The sequence below is a fragment of the Strigops habroptila genome, unplaced genomic scaffold, assembly GCF_004027225.2.
Source record: "Strigops habroptila isolate Jane unplaced genomic scaffold, bStrHab1.2.pri NW_022045629.1_ctg1, whole genome shotgun sequence".
NCBI classification, from domain to species: domain Eukaryota; kingdom Metazoa; phylum Chordata; class Aves; order Psittaciformes; family Psittacidae; genus Strigops; species Strigops habroptila.
Window position 1 is genome coordinate 43,276 of NW_022651106.1, and position 21,747 is coordinate 65,022.

The window sequence follows — 21,747 nt, forward strand, 5'->3', positions numbered from 1 at the left end:
AAATGGGTAAATTTTGGTGGAAAATGGTGATTTTGGGGGGGGGATTTGATGGAGTTTTGGGGTGAAACACCCAGAAAATGGGTAAATTTGGGTGGAAAATGGTGATTTTTTGGGAGTTTGGTGGGGTTTTGGGGTGAAACATCAGTAAAATGGGTAAATCAGGGTGGAAAATGGTGATTTTGGGTAGTTTGGTGGAGTTTTGGGGTGAAACATCAGTAAAATGGGTAAATCAGGGTGGAAAATGGTGATTTGGGGTAGTTTAGTGGAGTTTTGGGGTGAAACACCGTGAAAATGGGTAAAATTCGGTGGAAAGTGGTCAATTGGGGGAGTTTGGTGAGAGTTTTGGGGTGAAACACCAAGAAAATGGGTAAATGTGGGGGGGAAATGGTGATTTTGGGGGGTGTGCTGGGAAACGGGTTGAAACACCAACGAAAAGAGGCCGATCCCAATGGAAAACCGGGGTTTCCAGCCAACGGAATGGGGCCGGATCCATTTTATTCCTTGAATCCCCCGAAAGCACCTGAAGATCCACCCGACCACGGTGGGAAGAGCGTGGACAACCCAACGGTGGGGTCCTTCCTCCTTTGGTGGCCCTCACAGCACCTGTAGGACACAAAGAGGCTTCATTAGCGATGAATCCGGCTTAATTAATCATGAATAAGCCTTAATTAATGATTAACCAGCTTAAATTACTTATTTATCAGCCTTAATTGATGATTAATCGGCCTTATTTAATCATTAATAAGTCTTAATTGATGTTAATAAGCTTTAATTAATGATTAATAATCCTTAATCGACGATTAGTCAGACTTGATTAATCGTTAATCGGCCTTAATTAATGATTAATCAGTCTGAATTAACGATTAATCTCCCTTTATTAATCATTAATAATCCTTATGTAAGGATAATAATCTTTAGTTAATGATCGCTTGGCCTTGCTTAATGATTATTTCGCCTTACTTTCTGATTATTTGGCCTTAATTAATGATGATTTGGCCTTAATGATTAGTAAGCCTTAAATAATCATTACTTAGCCTGAATTAATGCTTAATCAGCTTTAATTAACCATCGATCAGCCTTGGTTAATGATTAATTGGCCTCAATTAATCATTAATAAGCCTTAATTTATGGTTAATAACCCTTAACTAGCGATTAGTCAGCCTTAATTAATCATTAATAAGCCATAATTAATGATTAATAAGCCTGCATGGCCCCGCTATGGTCACCTTGAAGAGGGTGACGCCGGTGCTGTAGCAGAGGCTGAGGAGGAAGAGGATGATGAAGGTCACGGCCGTCCATAGGTCGCTGGCGTCTTCTTCTCCCTCCCCTTGTGTCTCCTCTCCCTCCAGCACCAGGATGGGATCTGGGGCAGGAGAAGAAGACTTCAATGGGGAGGACACAACCAAAACCCACATTTTTGGGGCCATTTTCCCCCCTTTCCCACCCAATTCTTGCCCCAAACCCCACCTCTGATCGAAGCGACCACGAGGTTCTTTGGTGCATCACCAAGAAACCACTGGTTTGGGCCATTTTGGGCCATTTTCCACCCACTTCTTGGGCAAAAACGTCCTATGAGCGAAGGGATCATGAGGTTCTTTGGGGACACACCAAAAAATCACCATTTTGGGCCATTTTAACCCATTTTCCACCCAATTCTTGGCCAAAAATGTCCGATGAGTGAAGGGGACACGAGGTTCTTTGGTGGACACAGCAAAAAACCACCATTTTGGACCATTTTAACCCATTTCCCCCCATTTTCCAGCCAATTCTTGACCACAACCGTCCTACAAGCAAAGGAACCACGAGGATCATTGGTGGATGCACCAAAAAAACCCCCATTTTTGGCCATTCGTGGCCATTTTCCACCCAATTCTTGACCAAAACTCCCCTATAATTGAAGGGACCATGAAGATCTTTGGCGGACACCCCCAAACCCCACCATTTTCACCCATTTCTGGCCCCAAACCCTCCTATGACCAAAGGAACCATGAAGATCTTTGGTGGACCCCCCCAAAACCCACCATTTGGGGCCATTTTAACCCATTTCCCACCCGTTTTCCCACCCCATCCTTCTCCAAACCCTTCCTACGACCGAAGTGACCACCAAACCCCCCCTCATTCCCAATCCCAACCCCATCCCTTCTTCTTGACCCTTTTGAGGTCCATTTCGGGCTGGAACCACCCCATTTTGGGGGCTGAAACCACCTCATTTTGGGGGCTGTTTCCCTCTGGATCTCCTCCCTTTGCGTCCATCACCACCAACGACCCCTATTGAGATGCCACCACCCCATAGCGGAGCATGGGAAGCCCATAACCACGTCCCCACCACCCTTCTCTTCTCCAGCCACCACTATAGACCCCGATGGTCCCCACCATCAGACCCCATTGGAGGTCTTCCTCAACCAAGAGTTGGCCAATGGGGCATCGGGCTTCCATTGGGAGCAGTCTTTATTGGGATGCGGAATGACAACCAATCAAGCATCACATCCCCATCCCACCACCCCGGCCCATCCAATCAGGGCCCAGCTTAGTAGCAGGTGACTTCGGAGTCGCTGAGGACCACGGAGACGTTGACCATGGTGGGTTTACCAAGGGTCTTGTCCAGGTTCTTCTGGATGAAGGTCAATGGGATCCCGTCATGGCCAACGACGCAGGAGAAGGTGTCCCCTCGTTGCCATTCATCCACTGGGACCTTCAACATGCTATAGACGGTGAAGGCATCTCCTTCAGCTTTGGGACCAAAGGTGGAGAAGCTCTCGGAGGACACGGGGCGGTCTTGTTGGGTCCAAGTGACCAAGATGTCCTTTGGGCTGAAGCCTGTGGCCAAGCAGGTCAATGTGGCCGTCTCTTGGAGGACCAGCTCATCGGCGGGCGGCGGGAGGACATAGACCGATGGTGCCTTCGCTGTGGTGTCTATGGAGGAAGGGGGAGAGAAGGTCAATGGGGGTGGGCTTGGACCTTTCCAATGGGGTTTAGGCCCTCCCAATGGACTTAGACCCTTCCAGTTGACCATCATCTCCCAGTAGACCATCCCCATTGGATGTCTCAATGGGTTTAGACTCTTCCAGTTGACTTAGACCCTTCCTATGGGCTTAGTTGACCATCATCTTCCACCAGAACAACCTCTTCCAATGGACTTAGACCCTTGCAATGGACTTAGACCCCACCAGTTGACCATCATCTCCCAGTAGACCATCCCCATTGGGTGTCCCAATGGGTTTAGACCCTTCCAGTTGACTTAGACCCCTCCAATAGACCAAGATCTTCCTCTGGATTGACCTCTTCCAATGGGCTTAGACCTTTGCAATGGGCTTAGACCTTTCCTATGGGCTTAGTTGACCATCATCTTCCACCAGACCAACCTCTTCCAATGGACTTAGACCCTTCCAGTTGACTTAGACCCTTCCCATAGACCAAGATCTTCCTCTAGATCAACCTCTTCCAATGGGCTTAGACCTTTCCAATGGCCTTTAGACCCCTCCAATGGACTTAGACCCCACCAGTTGACCATCATCTCCCAGTAGACCATCCCCATTGGGTGTCCCAATGGGTTTAGACCCTTCCAGTTGACTTAGACCCTTCCCATAGACCAAGATCTTCCTCTAGATCGACCTCTTCCAATGGGCTTAGACCTTTCCAATGGCCTTTAGACCCCTCCAATGGACTTAGACCCCACCAGTTGACCATCATCTCCCAGTAGACCCTCCCCATTGGATGTCCCAATGGGTTTAGACCCTTCCAGTTGACTTAGACCCTTCCTATGGGCTTAGTTGACCATCATCTTCCACCAGAACAACCTCTTCCAATTGACTTAGACCCTTCCAGTTGACCATCATCTCCCAGTAGACCAACCCCATTGGATGTCCCAATGGGTTTAGACCCTTCCAATGGGCTTGGACTCTTCCAGTTGACCATCATCTCCCATTAGACCAACCTCTTCCAATGGGCTTAGACCTTTCCAATGGCCTTTAGACCTCTCCAATGGATTTTGACCCCACCAGTTGACCATCATCTCCCAGTAGACCCTCCCCATTGGATGTCCCAATGGGTTTAGACCCTTCCAATGGGCTTGGACCCTTCCCATAGACCCACCTTGTCCAACCACCGCCATCCCCCTGCCCCAACCCACCTCCCATTGGTGGCCACCACCATCCCCCCCCACCCATCCCCATCCATAGCGGGTGGCTCCGGAGCTCCATGTCCTACCTGTGTCCTTCTTGATGGACCTGGTGATGGGTTCCTGGAGCTCCGGGACGTTGACGCTGCAGGAGAACGTCTCCCCGAGTTCCATTCCTCGGCGCAGATCTTCAAGGAGCTGCTGAGCCCATTGAGCCCATTGGGCAACTTCTCCACCTCCCCCGTGGTGACGTCCAATGGGCTCCCTTTGTCCCTGCTCCAGGAGAACGCCACGTCCTCGGTGGATTTGAGGTTGAGGACCACGCACGTGATGGTGGAGTTCTGCTTCAGGTACAGGTCCTCAAGGGCTGGCGGCAAGATGACGACTTCCACCTCGGGCTTCACATCTAAAGGGGGTTTGGAGGAGCTCAGGGTGGGCGCCGAGGCCCAAAGGGGGCACCAAGAGCTTCTCAATGGGGTTACGGAGGGGTGGAGGTGGCTCCGTCCACCCGCGTCCACCCGAATGCCGTCAAATTTCCCCCCGATTTCCACGAGTTTCCCTCGAATCTCATCAGATTTCCCCCAAATTACCACGGATTTGCCTCGAATTTCATCAGATTTCCCCCAAATTTGCCTCAAATTTCATCAGATTTCCCCAAATCCCCACGGATTTGCCTCCAATCTCATCAGATTTCCCCAGATTCCCACGGATTTGCCTCGAATTTCATCAGATTTCCCCAAATCCCCACGGATTTGCCTCGAATCTCATCAGATTTCCCCAAATTCCCACAGATTTGCCTCGAATTTCATCAGATTTCCCCCAAATTTGCCTCAAATTTCATCAGATTTCCCCAAATCCCCACGGATTTGCCTCCAATCTCATCAGATTTCCCCAAATCCCCACGGATTTGCCTCGAATCTCATCAGATTTCCCCAGATTCCCACGGATTTGCCTCGGATTTCATCAGATTTCCCCAAATTCCCGCAGATTTGCCTCGAATTTCATCAGATTTCCCCAAATTCCCACAGATTTGCCTCAAATTTCCTCAGTTTCCACCCATTTTCCCCCAAATTTTTCTCAATCTGCCTCAAATTTCATCACTTTCCACCCAATTTCCACAAATTTTCCTCACATTTCCTCAGTTTCCCCCCGATTTCCCCAAATTTGCCTCAAACTCCCTCAAATTCCACGGATTTGCCTCAAATTCCCTCAAATTCCATGGATTTTCCTCAAATTTCCTCAGATTTGCCCCGATTTTCCCCAAATTTGCCTCAGATTTCCTCATTTCCCCTCGAATTTCCCCAAATTTACCTCAATTTGCCTCAAATTTCCTTTTTCCCCCCATTTCCCCGAATTCCACCAATTTCCCCCCAAATCTCATTCCTTTGCCCCTAATTCCACCCCTTTTCACCCCATCACCCACTTCCATCCATCTCCATCCACCTTCATCCACCTTCATCCACCTCCATCCACCTCCATCATCTCCATCATCTCCATCTATCATCCATCTCCATCCACCTCCATCCACCTCCATCCATCTCCATCCTCCATCCACCTCCATCATCTCCATCCATCATCCACCTCCATCCACCTCCATCCATCTCCATCCATCATCCATCTCCATCCATCTCCATCCATCCATCTTCATCCATCCATCTCCATCCATCCCATCTCCATCCATCTCCATCCATCTCCATCCATCCATCTCCATCCATCCCATCTCCATCCATCTCCATCCATCATCATCCATCTCCATCCCTCACCCATCCGTCATCCATCATCTCCATCCATCTCCATCCACTGTCCATCATCTCCATCCATCATCTCCATCCACCATCCATCATCTCCATCCATCATCTCCATCCACCATCCACCATCCACCATCCATCATCTCCATCCATCATCTCCATCCACCATCCATCCATCTCCATCCATCATCCATCCCCATCCACCTCCATCCACCTCCATCATCTCCATCCACCTCCATCCATCTCCATCCATCTCCATCCATCATCCATCTCCATCCACCTCCATCATCTCCATCATCTCCACCATCTCCTCCCCCCCCCACCTACCCAAGCAGAAGGTGCTGATGTTGAGGACCTCCGGGGTCTCCAGCGACGAGTGGGACACTCGGCAGGAGAACTCGGTGCCCGCGTCCCACTTGTCCCTGCTGACATTGACCGTGCTCCTCACGCTGGTGGCCACGTCCCCGCCGCACTGCTCGCACGCGACGTCCTCCTGCTCCGCCTCCAGCGCCTCGTGGCTCTCCAGCCACTCCACCTTGGCTTCTTCTGCCCCCTTGCCCTCCACCAGGCACAACAAGAGGACCTCCTTCTCCGAGCCCTTCTGGTTGGGGTCGGCGAAGAGCCTGATGGACAACTGGGAGGCGGAACAGAGGTCGTCACCTAAAGGGGGACAAGGAGGTTATGGGGGGCTTGGAGAGAGGAGAAGCCATAGTGGGTGTCCATTGACCCATAGTACGTGTCCATTGACCTATAGTGGGTGTTCATTGACCCATAGGAGATGTCCATCAACCTATAGGGGGTGTTCATTGACCCGTAGGAGATGTCCATCAACCCAAAGTAGGTGTCCATCAACCTATAGTGGGTGTCCATCAACCCATAGGAGATGTCCATCAACCTATAGGGGGTGTTCATTGACCCATAGGAGATGTCCATCAACCCATAGTAGGTGTCCATCAACCCATAGTAGGTGTCCATTGACCCATAGTAGGTGTCCATCAACCCATAATGGTGTCCATTGACCCATAGTAGGTGTCCATTGACCCATAGTAGGTGTCCATCAACCCATAGTGGGTGTCCATTGACCCATAGTAGGTGTCCATCAACCCATAATGGTGTCCATCAACCCATAATGGTGTCCATCAACCCATAATGGTGTCCATCAACCCATAGTAGATGTCCATCAACCCATAATGGTGTCCATTGACCCATAGTAGGTATCCATCAACCCATAGTAGGTGTCCATCGACCCATAGGAGATGTCCATCAACCTATAGGGGGTGTCCATCGACCCATAATGGTGTCCATTAACCCATAGTAGATGTCCATCAACCCATAGAAGATGTCCATTGACCCATAGGGGGTGTCCATCAACCCATAGCAGATGTCCATCAACCCACCCAGATGTCCACCAAGCCATTGTATAAGGCTGGGACCAAGGCTTAGACCAAGGAGAACCCATCTAGATGTCCATCAACCCATAGTAGATGCCCACCAACCCATGTTAGGTGCCCACCAACCCATGTTAGATGCCCACCAACCCATGTTAGGTGCCCACCAACCCATGTTAGATGCCACCAACCCACCTACGAAGGTCTCCGTGGTGCTGCTTTGGGTGATGCTATGGTCCACCTGGCACTGGAAGGTCTCCCCCTTCACGCTGCTCGAGATGGTCAACTGGGAGCTGACGCTGTAGGAGCTCCCGATCAGTTGGATGGGGAAGGTCTCGTTGTCTCCATCCACTTCGGAGACCCAAGTGATGGAGATGGGCGTTGGGAAGAAGTCCTTGGCCAAGCAGCCAATGGAGATGGGCTCCGTGCAGTCACAGGGCACCAATGGGTAGACATTGGGAGCGGCGGCTGATTCTGCAATGGAGGAGAAGACACCATTGAGGAACCCCAGGTCCTAAAGGGGAAGGTCAATGGAGGATGGAAGCAGAAGGACCTAAAGGAGAAGGTCAATGGAGGGTGGAAGCAGAAGGACCTAAAGGAGAAGGTCAATGGAGGATGGAAGCAGAAGGACCTAAAGGAGAAGGTCAATGGAGGAGGAAGCAGAAGGACCTAAAGGAGAAGGTCAATGGAGGAGGAAGCAGAAGGACCTAAAGGAGAAGGTCAATGGAGGATGGAAGCAGAAGGACCTAAAGGAGAAGGTCAATGGAGGAGGAAGCAGAAGGACCTAAAGGAGAAGGTCAATGGAGGAGGAAGCAGAAGGACCTAAAGGAGAAGGTCAATGGAGGAGGAAGCAGAAGGACCTAAAGGGGAAGGTCAATGGAGGGTGGAAGCAGAAGGACCTAAAGGAGAAGGTCAATGGAGGAGGAAGCAGAAGGACCTAAAGGAGAAGGTCAATGGAGGAGGAAGCAGAAGGACCTAAAGGAGAAGGTCAATGGAGGAGGAAGCAGAAGGACCTAAAGGAGAAGTGGGTTTGAAGGTGGCCACAAAGAGGAACCAGAAGGTCCATGACCCAAAGGAGAAGGTCAATGGGATGGGAAGTTCCTCCTCGAGCTGGTTCCCACCATCAGCTCCTCCTCTTTGGTGGTGTCCCCCCAGAGGGGTCAATGAGGGCACCACAAGTGGTGGCGGCAGGAGGTGGAAGGTGCAACGGTGAGAGGGTGGAATTGGGCTTAAACTGGGCTTAAACTGGGCTTAAACTGGGCTTAAACTGGGGTTAAACTGGGGTTGAATTGGGGTTGAATTGGGCTTAAACTGGGCTTAAACTGGGCTTAAACTGGGGTTAAACTGGGGTAAAACTGGGCTTGAATTGGGGTTGAATTGGGCTTAAACTGGGCTTGAATTGGGGTTGAATTGGGGTTGAACTGGGCTTAAACTGGGTTTGAATTGGGGTTAAACTGGGCTTGAATTGGGGTTAAACTGGGCTTAAACTGGGCTTGAATTGGGGTTAAACTGGGTTTGAATTGGGGTTAAACTGGGGTTAAACTGGGCTTGAATTGGGCTTAAATTGGGTTTGAATTGGGATTGAATTGGGGTTGAATTGGGGTTAAACTGGGCTTGAATTGGGTTAAAACTGGGGTTTAACTGGGCTTAAACTGGGCTTAAACTGGGCTTGAATTGGGGTTGAACTGGGCTGGAATTGGGGTTGAATTGGGGTTGAATTGGGGTTGAATTGGGGTTAAACTGGGCTTGAATTGGGGTTGAACTGGGCTGGAATTGGGGTTGAATTGGGGTTGAATTGGGGTAAAACTGGGCTTGAATTGGGGTTGAACTGGGCTTGAATTGGGGTTGAACTGGGCTTAAACTGGGCTTGAATTGGGGTTGAACTGGGCTGGAATTGGGGTAAAACTGGGCTGGAATTGGGGTTGAACTGGGCTTAAACTGGGTTTGAATTGGGGTTAAACTGGGCTTGAATTGGGTTAAAACTGGGGTTTAACTGGGCTTAAACTGGGCTTAAACTGGGCTTAAATTTGGGTTAAACTGGGCTTAAATTGGGGTTGAATTGGGGTTAAACTGGGTTTGAATTGGGGTTAAACTGGGCTTAAACTGGGCTTGAATTGGGCTTAAACTGGGCCTGCTCCCTATCGGTTATTAGTCATTGATCCGATTGGTTATTAGTGCTATTAATGGTCGATTCTATGGGTTATTAGCCCTATTAATCGCTGATTCTGTCAGTTATTAGTCCTAATAACTATCGAGGCCATTGATTATTGACTCTATTGATTATGAATCATCGATTCTATTGGTTATTAGTGCTATTAGTCATTGATCTGATTGGTTATTAGTGCTATTAATGGTCGATTCTATGGGTTATTAGCCTTATTAATTGTTGATTCTGTCAGTTATTAGTCCTAATAACTATCAAGGACATTGATTCTTGAGCCTATTGGTTATGAATCATTGACCCTATTGGTTATTAGTGCTATTAATGGTCGATTCTATCAGTTATTAGCCCTATTAATCGCTGATTCTGTCAGTTATTAGTCCTAATAACTATCAAGGCCATTGATTATTGAGCCTATTGGTTATGAATCATAGATCCTATTGGTTATTAGTGCTATTAGTCATTGATCTGGTTGTTATTAGTGCTATTAATGATCGATTCTGTTGGTTATTAGCCCTATTAATCGTTGATTCTGCCAGTTATTAGTCCTAACAATCATCAATTCCATTGATAATTGATCCTATTGATGATCAGTCCTTTTAATTATTGATTCTAATAGCTATTAGTGCTATTAACAATCAATTCCATTGGTTATTAGCCCTATTAATAATCATTTCTGTCAGTTATTAGTCCTAATAATTATCAGTTCCATTGATTATTGACCATATTGATGATCAATCCCCTGGATTACTGAGCTTATTGGTTATCAGTCCTATTGATTATAAATTCTAATGGTTATTAGCCCTATTAATCATCCATTCTATTGGTTATTAGCCCTATTAATCATCGATTCCATCAGTTATTAGTCCTAATAATTATCAATTCCATCGATTATTGTCCATATTAATGATCGGTCCTATTAATAATCGGTTCTAATGCTTATTAGCCCTATTAATCATCGATTCTAATGGCTATTAGCCCTATTAATCATCGATTCCCTCAGTTATTAGTCCTAATAATTACCAATCCCATTGATTATTGACCCTATTGTGGTCTCTGTGGGTCCCTAGAGGTCTCTATGGGGCGCTATGGGGCTGCCCCACAGCAGGTGCCAGGCAGGAAGCAGGAAGTGGGGGGGGTGGGGGAAGGGCCCCATTGCAGCGTGTGTGGGGCAGAGCTGCCGCCATGCGGGTAAGGCTTTCCCTATGGGCTCTATGGGGCTGGGGGTCCCTATGGGGCTCTATGGGGCTCTATGGGTCTCTATAGGGTTCTAAGTGTCTGTATGTGTCTCTGTGGGGCTCTGTGGGGCTCTGTGGGGTCTCTATGGGGCTCTATGGGGCTGGGGGGACTACGGAGTGGAGGTGGACTATGGGGTCTCTATGGGACAGAGAGTCTCTGTGGGGCAGGGGGTTGCTATGGGGCAGGGGCAGCTGAGCTGTAGAATGGTGTTCCTATAGGGCAGGGGTCCCTATGGGGCAAGGGTCGCTATAGGGCAGGGGGAGCTGAGCTGCTCTGTGGGGTTCCTATGGGGTAGGGGATCCTATAGGGCAGGGGGTCCCTATGGGGCACGGGATTCTATGGGGCGGGGGGACCTATAGGGGAGGGGATTCTATGGGGCTGGGTCCAGCTGAGCTATACTATTGGGGTCCCTATAGTGTAGGGGCTCCTATGGGGCAGGGGGACCTATAGGGCATGGGTGCCTATGGGGCAGGGGATTCTATGGGGCTGGGTTCAGCTGAGCTATACTATTGGGGTTCCTATAGTATAGGGGTTCCCATGGGGCAGGGGATTCTATGGGGTAGGGGGACCTATAGGGCAGGGGGACCTACGGGGCAGGGGATTCTATGGGGCAGGGGGACCTATAGGGCAGGGGATTCTATGGGGTAGGGGATTCTATGGGGCTGGGTCCAGCTGAGCTGTACTATTAGGGTCCCTATAGTGCAGGGGGACCTATGGGGCAGGGGTCCCTATAGGGCAGGGGATTCTATGGGGCTGGGTCCAGCTGAGCTGTACTATTAGGGTCCCTATAGTGCAGGGGCTCCTATGGGGCAGGGGATTCTATGGGGCTGGGTCCAGCTGAGCTGTACTATTAGGGTCCCTATAGTGCAGGGGCTCCTATGGGGCAGGGGGACCTATGGGGCAGGGGATTCTATGGGGCTGGGTCCAGCGGAGCTGTACTATTAGGGTCCCTATAGTGCAGGGGATCCTATGGGGCAGGGGTCCCTATGGGGTAGGGGATTCTATGGGGCAGGGGGACCTATAGGGCAGGGGATTCTATGGGACAGCGGATTCTATGGGGCTGGGTCCAGCTGAGCTGTACTATTAGGGTCCCTATAGTGTAGGGGCTCCTATGGGGCAGGGGGACCTATAGGGCACGGGATTCTATGGGGCAGGGTCCAGCTGAGCTATACTATTAGGGTCCCTATAGTGCAGGGGGACCTATGGGGCAGGGGATTCTATGGGGCAGGGGGACCTATAGGGCAGGGGATTCTATGCGGCAGGGTCCAGCTGAGCTATACTGTTAGGGTCCCTACAGTGCAGGGGCTCCTATGGGGCAGGGGTCCCTATGGGGCAGGGGGATTCTATGGGGCTGGGTCCAGCTGAGCTGTACTATTAGGGTCCCTATAGTGCAGGGGCTCCTATGGGGCAGGGGGACCTATAGGGCAGGGGATTCTATGGACAGGGGGACCTATAGGGCAGGGGATTCTATGGGGCGGGGTCCAGCTGAGCTATACTGTTAGGGTCCCTATAGTGCAGGGGCTCCTATGGGGCAGGGGGACCTATAGGGCAGGGGGACCTATAGGGCAGGGGATTCTATGGGGCGGGGTCCAGCTGAGCTATACTGTTAGGGTCCCTATAGTGCAGGGGCTCCTATGGGGCAGGAGGACCTATGGGGCAGGGAATTCTATGGGGCAGGGGGACCTATGGGGCAGGGGATTCTATGGACAGGGGGACCTATAGGGCAGGGGATTCTATGGGGCGGGGTCCAGCTGAGCTATACTGTTAGGGTCCCTATAGTGCAGGGGCTCCTATGGGGCAGGGGGACCTATAGGGCAGGGGGACCTATAGGGCAGGGGATTCTATGGGGCTGGGTCCAGCTGAGCTATACTATTAGGGTCCCTATAGTGTAGGGGATCCTATGGGGCAGGGGTCCCTATGGGGCATGGGATTCTATGGGGCAGGGGATTCTATGGGGCTGGGTCTAGCTGAGCTATACTGTTGGTGTCCCTATAGTGTAGGGGCTCCCATGGGGCAGGGGATTCTATGGGGCAGGGGGACCTATAGGGCAGGGGGACCTACGGGGCAGGGGATTCTATGGGGCAGGGGGACCTATAGGGCAGGGGGACCTACGGGGCAGGGGATTCTATGGGGCTGGGTCCAGCTGAGCTGCGCTATTGGGGTCCCTATATGGGGTCCCTATGGGGTAGGGGGGCCCCTCAGGGTGCCCATGGGTGCCCTTAGGGTGCCTATGGGTCCTTTTGGGGTCCCTATGGGTGCTCTTAGGGTGTCTATGGGTTCCTTTGGGGTGCCTATGGGTGCTCTTAGGGTGTCTATGGGTCCCTTTGGGGTGCCTATGGGTGCTCTTAGGGTGTCTATGGGTCCCTTTGGGGTGCCTATGGGTCCCTTTGGGGTGTCTATCGGTCCCATTGGGGTCCCCATGGGTGCCCTTAGGGTGCCTATGGGTCCCTTTGGCGTCCCTCGGGGTGCTCTTAGGGTGCCTATGGGTCCCTTTGGCGTCCCTCGGGGTGCTCTTAGGGTGTCTATGGGTGCTGTTAAGGTGCCTATGGAGCCCTTGAGGTCCCATTAGGGTCCCTATGGGTGCCATTAGGGTGCCTCTGAGTCCCTTTGGGGTGCCTATGGGTGCTCTTAAGGTGCCCACGGAGCCCTTGAGGTCCCATTAGGGTGCCTATGGGTGCTCTTAAGGTGGCCATGGAGCCCTTGAGGTCCCATTAGGGTGCCTATGGGTGCTCTTAAGGCGCCCATGGAGCCCTTGAGGTCCCATTAGGGTGCCTATGGGTGCTCTTAAGGTGCCCACAGAGACCCTGAGGTCCCATTAGGGTGCCTATGGGTGCTCTTAAGGTGGCCATGGAGCCCTTGAGGTCCCATTAGGGTGCCTATGGGTGCTCTTAAGGCGCCCATGGAGCCCTTGAGGTCCCATTAGGGTGCCTATGGGTGCTCTTAAGGTGCCCACAGAGACCCTGAGGTCCCATTAGGGTGCCTATGGGTGCTCTTAAGGCGCCCATGGAGCCCTTGAGGTCCCATTATGATGCTCTTAAGGTCCTCTGAGGGTTCCTTGTGGTCCTTTATGGTGCCTATGAAGACCCTGAGGTCCCCTGAAGGTCCCCTTGAGGTCCCCTTATGGTGCTCTTATGGTCCCATATGGTCCCTTATGATGTTCTCATGGTCCCTTATGATGTTCTTATGGTCCCTTATGATGCCCTTCTGGTTCCTCATGGTCCCTTATGATGTCCTTATGGTCCCTCATGGTCCCTTATGATGTTCTTATGGTCCCTTATGATGTTCTTCTGGTTCCCAATGGTCCCTTATGATGGTCTTATGGTCCCTTATGGTGTTCTCATGGTCCCTTATGATGTTCTTCTGGTTCCTCATGGTCCTTTATGATGTTCTTATGGTCCCTTATGATGCCCTTATGGTCCCTTATGATGTTCTTATGGTCCCTTATGATGCCCTTATGGTCCCTTATGATGCCCTCATGGTCCCTTATGATGTTCTTATGGTCCCTTATGATGTTCTCATGGTCCCTTATGATGCCCTTATGGTCCCTCATGGTCCCTTATGATGTTCCTATGGTCCCTCATGGCCCCTTATGATGCCCTCATGGTCCCTTATGATGCCCTTATGGTCCCTTATGATGCCCTCATGGTCCCTTATGATGTTCTTATGGTCCCTTATGGTGTTCTCATGGTCCCTTATGATGTTCTCATGGTCCCTTATGATGTTCTTCTGGTTCCTCATGGTCCTTTATGATGTTCTTATGGTCCCTTATGATGCCCTTATGGTCCCTTATGATGTTCTTATGGTCCCTTATGATGCCCTTATGGTCCCTTATGATGCCCTTATGGTCCCTTATGATGCCCTCATGGTCCCTTATGATGTTCTTATGGTCCCTTATGATGTTCTCATGGTCCCTTATGATGCCCTTATGGTCCCTCATGGTCCCTTATGATGTTCCTATGGTCCCTCATGGCCCCTTATGATGCCCTCATGGTCCCTTATGATGCCCTCATGGTCCCTTATGATGTTCTTATGGTCCCTTATGGTGTTCTCATGGTCCCTTATGATGTTCTTCTGGTTCCTCATGGTCCCTTATGATGTTCTTCTGGTCCCTTATGATGTTCTTATGGTCCCTTATGGTGTTCTCATGGTCCCTTATGATGTTCTTCTGGTTCCTCATGGTCCCTTATGATGTTCTCATGGTCCCTTATGATGTTCTTCTGGTTCCTCATGGTCCCTTATGATGCCCTCATGGTCCCTTACGATGCCCTCATGGTCCCTTATGTCCCCTGATGGTTCCCCCTTGTCTCCCCCTGCAGCCCCAGCCACCTCCCCGAGGGTGTTCCCGCTGGCGTCCTGCAGCACGCCGGCCATGGCGGGCTGCCTGGTGGCCGGGTACATCCCAGAGCCCGTCTCCGTGTCGTGGACCACGGGGGGGTCCTCTCCGTCCGTCCCGCCCCGCACCTACCCCGCGGCCCGGGGCAGGAGGGGGCTCCTCACGCTGGGCAGCGCCGTAGGGTTCCCCGCGGGGCTGCGGGAGGCCACCTGCGCCGTGCGGCACCCGGCCACCGGCTTCAGCCGCAGCGTCAGAGTCTCTGGTGAGCGAAATGGGGGGAAATGGGGGTAAAAGTGGGGGTGGATGGGGTAAATTGGGGTTAAAGGGGGTAAATGGGGTTTAAATGGGGTTAAATGGGGTAAAATTGGGGTTAGATGGGGTTAAATGGGGTTTAAATGGGATAAAACTGGGGTTAAATGGGGTTAAACTGGGGTTAAATGGGGTAAAACTGGGGGTGAATGGGGTAAATTGGGTTAAATGGGGTAAATTGGGTTTAAATGGGTAAAATTGGGGTTAAATGGGGTTAAACTGGGGTTAAATGGGGTTAAATGGGGTAAAACTGGGGGTAAATGGGGGTAAAAGTGGGGGTGAATGGGGTAAAACTGGGGTTAAATGGGGTAAATTGGGGTTTAAATGGGGTTAAATTGGGTAAAACGGGTTAAATGGGGTTAAATGGGGGTAAAACTGGGGGGTAAATGGGGTAGAACTGGGGTTAAATGGGGTAAATTGGGTTTAAATGGGGTTAAATGGGGTTAAATGGGGTTTAAATGGGGTTTAAATGGGGGTAAAACTGGGGGTGAATGGGGTTGAATGGGGTAAAATTGGGGTTAAATGGGGTTAAATGGGGTTAAATGGGGTAAAATTGGGGTTAAATGGGGGTTAAATGGGGTTAAATGGGGTTAAATGGGGTTAAACTGGGTTTAAATGGGGTTAAACTGGGATTAAATGGGGTAAATTGGAGGTTAAATTGGGTTTAAATGGGGTAAATTGGGGTAAAACTGGGGTTAAATGGGATTAAACTGGATTTAAATGGAGTTAAATGGGGTTAAAATGGGGTTAAATGGGGTAAATTGGGGTTAAACTGGGTTTAAACGGGCTTAAATGGGGGTAAACTGGGTTTAAATGGGTTAAACTGGGTTTAAATGGGGTAAACGGGGGTTAAACTGGGTTTAAATGGGGTAAATTGGGGTTAAACGGGTGTTAAATGGGGTAAACTGGGATTGGGAACGGGTTGGGATGGGTTAAAGGGGGGAAAAGTGGTTTAAAGTGGGATAAACCGGGTTTAAACTCTTCTTCCTCCTCTACCTTCTCCTCCATCTCCTCCTTCTTGTCCTTGTCCTTGTCCTTGTCCTTGTCCTTGTCCTCCTCCATCTCCTTCTCCTTCTCCATCTCTTCTTCCTCCTTCATCTTCTCCTCCATCTTCTCCTCCTTCTTCTTCTTGTCCTTGTCCTCCTTCATCTCCTTCTCTTCTCCTTCTCCACCTCCTTCTCCTTCTCCTCCTCCATCTCCATCTCCTCCTCTTCTCCTCCTTCTTCTCTTCCTCCTTTATCTTCTCCTTCATCTTCTCCATCTTCTCCTTCTCCTTCTTGTCCTTGTCCTCCTCCATCTCCATCTCCTTCTCTTCTCCATCTCCTTCATCTTCTCCTCCATCTTCTCCTTCTCTTCTCCTTCTCCTTCTCCTCCATCATCTTCTCCTTTTCCTTCTTGTCCTTGTCCCCCTCCATCTCCATCTCCTCCTCCTTCTCTTCTTCCTCCTCCATCTTCTCCTGCATCTTCTCCTCCATCTCCTTCTCTTCTCCTTCTCCTCCTCCATCTCCTTCTCCTCCATCTCCTTCTCCTCCATCTCCTTCTCTTCTCCTTCTCCTCCATCTCCTCCTCCATCTCCTTCTCTTCTCCTTCTCCTCCATCTCCTTCTCCTCCATCTCCTTCTCCTCCATCTCCTTCTCCTCCATCTCCTTCTCCTCCATCTTCTTCTCCTCCATCTCCTTCTCTTCTCCTTCTCCTCCATCTCCTTCTCCTCCATCTCCTTCTCCTCCATCTCCTTCTCTTCTCCTTCTCCTCCATCTCCTCCTCCATCTCCTTCTCTTCTCCTTCTCCTCCATCTCCTTCTCCTCCATCTCCTTCTCCTCCATCTCCTTCTCCTCCATCTCCTTCTCCTCCATCTCCTTCTCTTCTCTTTCTCCTCCATCTCCTTCTCTTCTCCATCTCCTTCTTCTCCTTCTCCTCCTCCATCTCTATCTCCTCCTCTTCTCCTTCTTCTGTTCTTCCTCCTGCATCTTCTCCTGCATCTTCTCCTCCATCTTCTCCTCCATCTCCTTCTTCTCCCCCATCTCCTCCTCCTCCCTCTCCCCCTTCTCTTCCTCTCCCACCTCTCCCTCCTGCCGCGTCCCCGCGCGGGTCCCTGCCGCAGCGCCCGCCCCGGCGCGCTCCCACCCGCCCCACGTCGAGCTCCTCCATTCCTGCTCCATGTCCTCCATCCACCTCCTCTGCTTGGCCACCGGCTTCTCCCCGCGCGCCCTCAGCCTCCGCTGGCTGGTGGACAACGAGCCCTTGGACCCAAGCGACGTCCTCATCGAGGGCCCCACCGCCAAGGGCACCTTCATGGCCAGCGCCCGCCTCAACCTCACCTTGGCCGAGTGGCAGGAGAAGACCTTCGCGTGTGGTGTCACCCACCGAGCCTCGGGTACCGATGTGGAGATCACCGGCCACAAGTGCATCAGTGAGTTGGGGCATGGGGCTGGGTGGTGGCATCTCCGTGGGGTTCCATTGAGCTTGGGTCTTGGTCTCTAAGGGGTTGTTCTCTCGTTGAGTTGGGTGGTGGCATCTCCATGGGGTTCCATTGAGCTTGGTTCTTGGTCTCTAGGGGGTTCTTATTGAATTGAATTGGGTGGTGGCATCTCCATGGGGTTCCATTGAGCTTGGTTCTTGGTCTCTATGGGGTTGTTGTCTCGTTGAGTTGGGTGGTGGCATCTCCATAGGGTTCCATTGAGCTTGGATTTTGGTCTCTAGGGGGTTGTTCTCTCATTGAATTGGGTGGTGGCATCTCCATGGGGTTCCATTGAGCTTGGATTTTGGTCTCTAGGGGGTTGTTCTCTCATTGAATTGGGTGGTGGCATCTCCATGGGGTTCCATTGAGCTTGGGTCTTGGTCTCTAGGGGGTTCTTATTGAATTGAATTGGGTGGTGGCATCTCCATAGGGTCCCATTGAAGTCCCTTTGGCTGGTGGCATCTCCATGGGGTTCCTCTCTCATCCCTTCACTCCTGGTGGCATCTCTATGGGGTTCCCCTCTCACCGATATGAGGCTGGTGGCATCTCCATAGGGTCCCATTGAAGTCCCTTTGGCTGGTGGCATCTCCATAAGGTTCCTCTCCCGTTCTCCGCCCCCCCCCCAACAGGCGTCCATCCGGACTCCAGCTCCATCCAAGTCTTCGTCCTCCCCCCGTCCCCATTGGACCTTTACGTGTCGCAGAACCCCAAACTCCGCTGCATGGTCACCAGTTTGCCCAGTGACGATGGGCTGGAGCTCAGCTGGAGCCGGAGCCAAGGGGGGGCCCTTCGCCCCGACCTCCTCCAAGTCAAAGCCCAGTTCAATGGCACCTTCACGGCCACCAGAGAGGTGCTGGTGTCCACCCGCGATTGGGACAATGGGGAGACCTTCACCTGCCGGGTCTACCACAGAGACCTGCCCTCTCCCATCAGCCGCAGCATCTCCAAGAAGCCAGGTAGGGACCTATAGGGTGGGTTTATAGGGTGGTGGCATCTCCACAGGGTTCAATTCGTGGTGGTTATGGGGTCTCTGACATCGAATTGGGTTGGTTTGGGTGGTGGCATCTCAGTGGGGTTTAGATAACGGTGGGTCTGGAGGTGGTGGTATCTCCACAGGGTTCAATTCGTGGTGGTTGTGGGGTCTCTGACATCGAATTGGGTTGGTTTGGGTGGTGGCATCTCAGTGGGGTTTAGATAACGGTGGGTCTGGAGGTGGTGGTATCTCCACAGGGTTCAATTCGTGGTGGTTGTGGGGTCTCTGACATCGAATTGGGTTGGTTTGGGGTGGTGGCATCTCAGTGGGGTTTAGATAACGGTGGGTTTGGAGGTGGTGGTATCTCCAGAGGGTTCAATTCGTGGTGGTTGTGGGGTCTCTGACATCGAATGGGGTTGGTTTGGGTGGTGGCATCTCAATGGGGTTCCCCTATCATTGATATGGGTGGTGGTGGCATCTCAGTGGGGTTCCGTTCATGGTGGTTATGGGGGTCTATGGCCTCGATTCAAGCGGTTTTGAGACCCTGACCTCAAACAGGGTTGGTTTGGGTGGTGGTATCTCCATGGGGTTCAAGTCCTGTTGGTTTTGGTGCTGGTGGCACCTCCATGGGGCTTCACCCATCACTGCTATGGGCCTGGTGGCATCATTATGAGCTTCATTCACATTGCTATGGGGCTGGTGGCATCTCCATGGGCTTCATTCCACGGTGGTTTTGGGGGTCTCTGACCTCCGAGCGGGTTAGTTTGGGTGGTGGCATCTCCATAGGCTTCAGTTCCTGCCGGTTTTGGAGGTGGCGGCATCTCTGCAGGGTTTGCTTTGCGGTGCTCATGGGCTGGTGGCATCTCCACGGGCTTCATTCCACGGTGCTTTTGGGGTCTCTGACCTGCCGTCAGGGCGTTTTGGGTGGTAGCATCTCCATAAGCTTCACCCCCATGGTGTCCCCTATAGGCAAGCGCTTGACCCCCAGCGTCTACCTCTTACCACCCCCACCGGAGGAGCTGAGCGGGTCCCATGCCACCTTGAGCTTGACCTGCTTGGTGCGAGGCTTCTACCCCGAGTCCATCTCGGTGGAGTGGCAGAAGAACCAGGACTCGTTGGAGGACTCAGCCTACGAGACCACCCCTCCCATGAAGGAGAAGGCGGGAGATGCCTCCTACTTCCTCTACAGCCGCCTGGTGGTGAAGAGGGAGGACTGGAACAAGGGGACAACCTACGTGTGCATGGTGGTCCACGAGGGGCTGCCCATGAGGTTCATCCAGCGCAGCATCAATAAGAGCCCCGGTAAAAGGAAGTGAGAGGTGGCGGCATCTCGGTGGGGTTCCCGCGCGCTCGGGCGCCGGGGTGGGATGGGAATAAAGGAGAAGATGGTTCAAGCGGTGCCTGGTTCTGTGGGGGGACGGTGGGGATGGCGGGTGGAGGTGGGTGGAGGTGATGGATGGATGATGGTGGAGATGATGGATAGATGATGATGGTGATGGATGAAGATGGATGATGATGGAGATGGATGGAGATGATGGATGGATGGTGATGGAGATGATGGACGGATGATGATGGTGGTGGATGGAGATGGATGGTGATGGGTGGAGATGGATGATGATGAATGGAGATGGATGGAGATGATGGATGGATGATGATGGTGATTGGATGGAGATGGATAATGGATGATGATGATGGATGGAGATGGACGGAGATGATGGATGGATGATGATGGTGATTGGATGGAGATGGATAATGGATGATGATGATGGATGGAGATAGACGGATGATGGTGGAGATGGATGGAGATGATGGATGGATGGAGATGGTGATGGATGAAGATGGATGATGATGGATGGAGATGGATGGAGATGGATGGATGATGATGGTGATGGATGGAGATGGATGGATGATGGCGGAGATGGATGGAGATAGACGGATGATGGTGGAGATGGATGGAGATGATGGATGGATGGAGATGGTGATGGATGAAGATGGATGATGATGGATGGAGATGGATGGAGATGGATGGATGATGATGGAGATGGATGGAGAAGGATGGATGAAGATGGTGATGGATGGAGATGGATGGAGAGGGATGGATGATGATGGAGATAGATGGAGATGATGGATGGATGATGATGGATGGAGATGGATGGAGGTGGATGGATGATGATGGAGATGGATGGAGATGATGGATGGATGATGATGGATGGAGATGGATGGAGAGGGATGGATGATGATGGAGATGGATGGGGAAGGATGGATGAAGATGGTGATGGATGGAGATGGATGGAGAGGGATGGATGATGATGGAGATAGATGGAGATGATGGATGGATGATGATGGATGGAGATGGATGGAGGTGGATGGATGATGATGGAGATGGATGGGGAAGGATGGATGAAGATGGTGATGGATGGAGATGGATGGAGATGGATGATGGATGATGGTGGATGATGGATGGACAAGAGGAACTGGACATTCCTCCCATCCATGGGGGCAAGAGGTGGGAGAAGAACCTGTGGGAGATGGATGGAGATGGGTGGACATGGGTGGACATGGATGGACATGGGTGGTGGACGGAGATGGATGATGGATGGTGGATTTTCCAAGCAAATTTGGGGAAATGAGGGAAAAATCATGGAAAATTTGGGGAAAATTGGGGGGAAAATGAGGAAATTTGGGGGAAGTTGGGGGGAAACTGAGGAAATTTGGGGGAAATTTGCAAAAACTGGGGCAAAACCAGGAGAATTTGGGGGGAAATTGGGAAAATTGGGGGGAAATTGAGGAAATTTGAGGAAAATCGAGGAAAACTTGGGGAAATTGGGGGGGGAAATGGAAGGAATTGGGGGGAAATTGGGGAATTCAGGAGAAAACTGGGGGAAATGGTGCAAAAATGGGGCAAATCGGGAGGAAACAGAAGAAATTTGGGGAAACCGTGGAAAATCGGGTGAAACGAGGGGCGAAGGAAGGGAATTTGGGGGAAAACGGGTGAAATTTGGGGAAATCGGGGGGAAATTG

At 51.4% G+C, this 21,747-nt stretch overlaps 2 gene segments (V, D, J or C); one reads left to right on the forward strand and one right to left on the reverse strand.

Annotated features, from left to right (window-relative positions):
* Positions 1-569: 569 nt before the first annotated feature.
* On the reverse strand, positions 570-15,024 carry LOC115603285. The segment is given in 7 exon segments: positions 570-603; positions 1,227-1,343; positions 2,561-2,913; positions 4,207-4,523; positions 6,193-6,525; positions 7,449-7,767; positions 14,914-15,024. Coding segments are annotated over 7 exon segments (1,559 nt in total).
* On the forward strand, positions 15,023-20,042 carry LOC115603286. The segment is given in 4 exon segments: positions 15,023-15,248; positions 17,397-17,705; positions 18,383-18,709; positions 19,696-20,042. Coding segments are annotated over 4 exon segments (1,209 nt in total).
* The last annotated feature ends 1,705 nt before the right edge of the window (positions 20,043-21,747 follow it).